Consider the following 7,036-nt stretch of genomic DNA (forward strand, 5'->3'; position numbering starts at 1 on the left):
CATGTTGATGTAGAAGAGACATGAAGAAGAGGGGACACATGTTGATGTAGAAGAGACATGAAGAAGAGGGGACACATGTTGATGTAGAAGAGACAGAAAGAAGAGGGGACACATGTTGATGTAGAAGAGACATGAAGAAGAGGGGACACATGTTGATGTAGAAGAGACATGGAGAAGAGGGGACACATGTTGATGTAGAAGAGACATGAAGAAGAGGGGACACATGTTGATGTAGAAGAGACATGAACAAGAGGGGACACATGTTGATGTAGAAGAGACATGAACAAGAGGGGTAGAAGAGACATGAAGAAGAGACACATGTTGATGTAGAAGAGACATGAAGAAGAGGGGACACATGTTGATGTAGAAGAGACATGAAGAAGAGGGGACACATGTTGATGTAGAAGAGACATGAAGAAGAGAGGACACGTGGTGATGTAGAAGAGACATGAAGAAGAGGGGACACATGTTGATGTAGAAGAGACATGAAGAAGAGGGGACACATGTTGATGTAGAAGAGACATGAAAAGGTGGATTTAGTATAATATGTGACCTTTAATGTCTTTCATTTTTATGAAGCACTTTGAATTGCCTTGTGTTGAAAAGTGCTTTATAAATAAACTTGCCTCATGTGTAAACCTACTTGACAATGAACCTGATTCTGATTCTCTCTCCACCTGTTCCCCAAGGCTCCATCTAACCCCCAGATGAAGGCGTTTGTGAAGCAGATGCGAAGCCCCCCTCTCTCCTTCCTCCAGACCACGGCCTCCCTCTTCATGGCCGGCTTCGCCCTCTTGTCCTCCTTCTGGTGCGAGGGGAAGCAGAAGGTTCCCAAACCGCTGTGTTCTCCGGTCAAACACCAAAACTGCATCCCCGTGCCCGGAGTCGCCAACGCCACAAACATCCATTTCTCCTGGGAGACCGGAGACGACCGCTTCGTCTTCCCCACCTTCCACACCGGACTCTTCCTCATCTGCGAGGAGAACATCTACAAAGACGCCTGGGGTAAGAGATTCTACCATCAACACCTAAAATGATGAAGACAAGGTAGTCCACCACGGAGCTCCACACGAGGTCTTTCCTCCCACTCTTCACCCTTCAGTAAAGGGAACTGAGAACTTCCACACCAACACTATGTGCAATATAAATATAAATATACATACATTACAAAACACTCGCTGCTATATAACATGTGCAATATCATTATTGAAGATATCCGCGTTCTTGTGACACGTAAATACTGCGCTTCCTATGTTTTGGTGCGGACTGCGTTCACACCAGCAATGAACCGCTCCAGAGTTCGCAAGCAAGCGTTCCGAGACCACCTATTTTAGCGGACCAGAGTCCGGTTGTTTAGTTCACTTAAAGGTGACCTATCATGCAAAATGCACTTTTGTACATCTTTTATACATGAATATGTGTCCCCGGTGTTCCAGGGAACTCACCAAGTGTCAGAAAACACAACCCTCTCTATTTTCCTCCATACCCAAATCTCTTAAAAAGGGGCTGCAACGGATCTGATACAGACTGATACAGATTTGAACACTTCTGTGACATCACAGAAGTGGCGCTACGGCTATTGGGTCAACTCCACCAATCAGGAGGAGACAGCCACGGACATTGCCGTTCGAAAGCGCTGGAGACGCTATAGTACATATGCCAGGCCTGTAGATGGTGCTGTTCTCACAGAATCAGCCCATGCAAAGACAGTGTTAAATTGAGCGAAATGAGGAATGGCTAAAATGCATGATCTGTTTCTGTGGAAAAATAAAAAGTATAAATATGCCTTATATAGGTATGGTCTTACACTATATTATTCAAATATAGCATGATAGATCCAATTTAAGAGGTCTCGGACTGTGTTCACACCGACCCAAATGAACCGCACCAAGCGGCTAAACGCACCAGGGTTTGATTCAACCGGACTAGGCAGGTGTGAACGCACCCTTAAGAGTTAGACCTAACACACTTAGCTATTTTATCTACCTCTGGAACAAGCTAAACTAGTTATAAATATGTTTACTGTCGGGTGAATCATTACTGGATCAGTGAGCTGCATGAGACGATACTGACGGGCTGTCAGGGGAGGGAGAGAGGGAGAGAGAGGAAAAGAGAGCGCTTCCTCTAATTTCTTCCGTGTTATTATCCAAAGTTAATGTAAACTTGAATAATGTACTTCATTTGAATGTAATATTTATGTTGGTTGTTGTTTGTGGAAGCGCCAGTGAATGAGCCCCATTAATTGAGTTTTAAACATCACTTTAAATGGAATATCCCCATAAGCCCCGCCCACTCGATCGGATCGGCGATCGGTATCGGCCCCAAAATCGGAGCATCCCAACTGAAAATAGATAGAACTGTGGTTATAATTCAGACCCAAAGGCTGACATGCAGTTCTGATATGTAATAAATCCATTTGCATGTTTCTAATTTAACGCTGTCTGGTAATTACTAGTGAGTAATTCAGAGCTGAATGAAACAAGATAAATGCATTGGGTTTATGTCATAATAAGCACCACATTATGCCACTGTTGGCCACATTAAGAAATATTATAGCGTTAACCAGCAGGCTGTTGCATTTATTTTCAGGGGGTAAAACTTTAATGGTCTCGTGTTAAATTGAGCTGAAAATGTATTCTATAATTGTGGATGAAGCCAGGAAGTGACAGTTATGTGTGAGTGCTTTTGTATTTTTTGTATGCATGCATGAACTGCCTTTCTTCATATTGTAAGTGTGTTTAAATGTTAATGCAAAATAGTACATGAATGATTCTTAGAAATATGGTATTTGTGCCATAGTTCTGCAGACAAAAATAAAGAGAACTTCAAGGAATTAGATTTGTAGGCACTAGTTCATCAACAACATACAGTTTCACATTTTAATGTTGCACTATCTTACGCACTGATTCAATGGATGTGTAGGTTTTTTGCAGCATTACATTTCCTGAAAAACCTGTGAGCCATACAAGTTAGATTTTGACAGAGTTATATTTCTAATGGTTATGCAAGTGGAGTAAGTCAGGAGCTTTTACGTCTGAGTGTTGTTATTGTAGGCTTTCATTTAGACATTTTGGAATTAGTAGGATCTTTTTATAAATGTCTAACTTTTGCGTCTACTATCACGCCAAAATCCTGCCAAAATCCTATGTCAAAAGCAAAATCTTTGTATTTCCTGACATACATTAAGGCTTGGGCTATTAATGGCCGCCATGAAACATGCTCCTATGTTCTATGATCAGATTTTGTTTTTTTTATTCAAGGGATAGCACACTTCCATGAAATATATCAAATATTCGTGTTACAATTATCTCATATCAATATACAGAATTTCGTTTTCAAAATATTATATTCCTCATACAGTAAAGCTGTATCCTTATATGATACACATGTTTTTCCTAGCTCTAAAAACATTGACTCCTGATTTTGTGTCACTTTGTCTAGTAGAGTAGTTGTTTGTCCTTTAAACTTCACTCTGCAACTTTGGATTAGTAAACAATCGGCCTCAAACTGATTAATGTCAACAAAATGTTCCTTTTAATGCTGAAAAGCAATACCCTGCCTCTCTAAAATAGCGTGTGTTTCCAGATTCTCTTGAAAGTTTATGGAGCTCCGGCTCTCTGCCACCCCAGGATTATTCCTCCTCTGTGAGCCAGTGAGGAGTATTAATACATATCCAAACAGGCTCCCTGTGGCCGTTGAAGACCAAAGGCTACTGGGCATTTACCATTTTAATACTTCAGTGTTTGCTTGCCCTCTACTCACCTCGGAAAAAATTGTTTGCCCCAAAATGAAAATGCAGTCAATTTCCACTCAGACCACTGTCAGTCAAAACTCCTTTGAGGTTGTGTATGAAAACCAAAAATGCACATAAAGTTCCCTCCTGTCTTTCCATCTCAAACCTCTTTGAAGCTGAAAGAGGTAGAACACAATGTTTTACATTCTGCATAATTTATAATTAATAATATTTGTCTACACCCTTTTGTACTCATTATTTGAGATTTGTAATACTATTAATTTCAAAATGTATTCACACATTTCCAACAATATTTACAGTATGGATATATTGTGTATCTGAACTTTTCATACAGAAAAATTACAAGCTAAAAAACAACCTTACACAAATCAAAAAGGGATAATAATGGTATATAAAATTGATGTTTTAGTAGAAGTCCCCAGCAATTAGTGTATTCAATCTTTGGCATATGATTAACAACTGCTGCCTTAAGGAGGACTTTTATGCTATATGTTGTGCCTCCTACTGTATGTGACATGTTTCCATGCTTTAATTTTCTAAAAGGTCTTTATTTTGTTCACACTGCCTGTGCTGCAGCACCTCTTTTCACCCTCGGTCTGAAACCAGAGCCCAGTCTGCTCTGATTGGTTAGCTGGCCGCTCCTTAGCCTTTAAGGTACAATGTGTTGGAGTGCTAGCCCATCGAAGCACAAGTGTTACATAGTGATGTCACTCTTTTATTGAAGTAAACAAAGTCCAATTGAGGTGTTTCAGGTAGGGGGGGGAGAGAAACTCCTTCCAGAGGGAACTTTGGGATTTTAGCATTTGCAGACCATTTACATTTACACAAAAACCTATATAACACAGTAAAGGAAAGAGAACAACTCTTTAAGAACTTTTTTAATAACAGATGCATTCAAAGACATATTTATAGTGTTATCAATGTCATTCCATACCTGAGGATCTCTGCAAACCAAACTGAAAGCTGGTTAATTTACATATTCAACACTTTCTAAAAAAAAATTTCCTAGTATTATAAGATAAGATAAGATGGACCTTTATTATATGTATATGAAGGGAAATAAGCTGAGCCTTTTGAGCATATGCAGTTATTGTGCAAGGTTAGCTTCAGTAAAGACATTGTATGTGTGTAAAACCCACTTTTGGCTTTTTAGTCCACAGTTACCCATCGCATACACTTGCAACATTACCCTGACTTACAACCAGTTTAAAAAAAACAATATTCCTAACAATACACCATTCATCTCATGTGTCCGTAAGTCAGTCAGGAACAGTCATGACAAACGCACTTCTGATAACTCCATAACTGTTATCAAGTATCTGATCCACTGACATCACACCATTTGAACTCTTCAAAATAAGACCATTTTCTCCTTAGAAAGTACTGATAACTGCAGCTTTGATTCTATTTCAGTTCCTTTTATGCACTTACATTTAAATGCAACCTGTCAAGAAACAATTTGGTCCTCTGTTGTCACATTTCATAATGTCTTCAAATGGTTAGCAGAGAAAAGACCAAGGACAATCAATGCAAGCTTTTATCTTTTGCCTTGACGTTGACATTAATTAATGTTCAGCCGTGGCATATCAATCTTTGTGCAATTAAGTCTTTGTTCGAGGGTTATACTTCCATTTGTGCTATTTATGCTGCAGATCTTTCATCGTGCCACAATTAGTCGTCCTTTGTTTCTTTGTGTGCAAAGATTAGTGCTTTGCAGAGCGTTATCGCCGTTCCAAAATCAGACATACTTGGGAAAAATGACAATTCTAGCACTTCCTGAGAACTAATAACAGTTAATCCATTTGTCAAATGATTGCTTTACATTGTAAGTCTGGTAAGACGTTTTTCAATTGTCTTCATCGGAATAATCGTTGGGTTGAGTGTTTATTGAATTCATGAAAGTCTTTTCAACTTTACAGTACAAAAGTGAGCTTTTCATCTCTACCTGTCTGTATCCTGTGACATTTACTAATTAACGCAGTGACATTTCTTTGAGTTGTTTCCTCCTCTAATTATCCTGCATCAAACAGTTGCATACAAAAGAAAATGCCAGATTGAAAATGGTTTTGCAAAAACAATCACCATTTTCAATTCCGAGTTGTGAATCAAAGAAACCCCTTGTATAAATCAGATTCAAACTTGTGAAAGCTGATTTTCTTTCCGCCAATAGACCTGGTGGAAGTTGTGATTGAAAGGGTCACTTCACGATGAAATCCCCAAAAAGTAATTTCCCAAATCAGAAAGTAATTTTCCCTTCCTTTTTCTCCAATTCTCACTTTTCCTCTCTTCCCCCCTCTAGAGCTCCTGTCAGCCTGCCACGAGCTGCGGTGCCGCTACGGCTGCGTCATGACGAGAAACGGCACCTTCTGTTTTTGCGCTGATGGCTTTGAGGTCGGCGAGGACGGGACAAGCTGCAGAGGTAGGATATAACTGCCTTCTTCCATCGAGCCCCCCCCCCTTTTATTTTCCTCCCTCTTCCTCTCAGCAATCCCTCCCTGTGCCCTCGGCCAGACTTTCTCCAGATGAATAGGCAGGAGCTGCTCGGTATATGAAAACCATCTGTTTGCAGGCACAGTGCATTTCACCCCGAAACACATGCATACACACTTTGATACAGCACACCATTTCTCTGTGTCTCTTTCTCACCCTCTCTACATTCTTCATATACGCCACGGGCATTGTTTCTGACAGCCGGCGACGAAGACAGGATTTTGCTGTCAAAGGTGCCTCTGTAGTGTCTTACTTGGACACTGCACACAACATATACCAGCGACAATATCGCATAATTACGCTGGAGGGAAGGGGTTTGACAAAGCTTCCTGAATTTGATCCTGTTTGAGAAAGACCACTTTACCTCAGCTCCAAAATAAGGCTCATTGCTTATAAAGGAAATGATGCCAGAGGTGCCAGAGTGAGGCTGCATTAAGTATACTTTATGTATTTGGGTCATGATTGAGCACACCTAATTTGTTACAAATGACTCTCTTCATTTCTTTTTTCCCATAAGATCATGATGAATGTGCCATGTATGGCGCATGCAGCCAAACCTGCACAAACACCTATGGGTCATACAGATGCAGCTGCTCAGAAGGATACATCCTGCAGCCTGACGGGATATCTTGCAAAGCCAGACAAGGTGAGCGGCACAGTTGCTTTAGAAAACAACATCATCTGCATATGTTTCATTTCTAATAATAAACAAGGTGGTTCTGTTCAACCAGGAGTGGAATGGTAACTTGTCATCACCTACTAGCTCTGGTAGGGCAAGATTAATGTGGTTTA

General features: G+C 40.3%; 1 protein-coding gene across 1 annotated transcript in view; it reads left to right on the forward strand.

Moving 5' to 3' along the window:
- Positions 1 to 7,036, forward strand: part of LOC104966470 (low-density lipoprotein receptor-related protein 1B-like) — a 1,038,955-nt gene that overhangs the window by 640,596 nt on the left and 391,323 nt on the right. The window contains exons 3-4 of the mRNA XM_010795656.1: positions 6,054 to 6,173; positions 6,762 to 6,890. Coding sequence (XP_010793958.1) covers positions 6,101 to 6,173; positions 6,762 to 6,890 — 202 coding nt within the window. The 5' untranslated portion in view covers positions 6,054 to 6,100. The remainder of the gene's footprint in view (positions 1 to 6,053; positions 6,174 to 6,761; positions 6,891 to 7,036) is intronic.

Source organism: Notothenia coriiceps, unplaced genomic scaffold (genome assembly GCF_000735185.1).
Source record: "Notothenia coriiceps isolate Sejong01 unplaced genomic scaffold, NC01 NC01_scaffold00037246, whole genome shotgun sequence".
In the NCBI taxonomy this organism is placed as follows: Eukaryota; Metazoa; Chordata; class Actinopteri; order Perciformes; family Nototheniidae; genus Notothenia; species Notothenia coriiceps.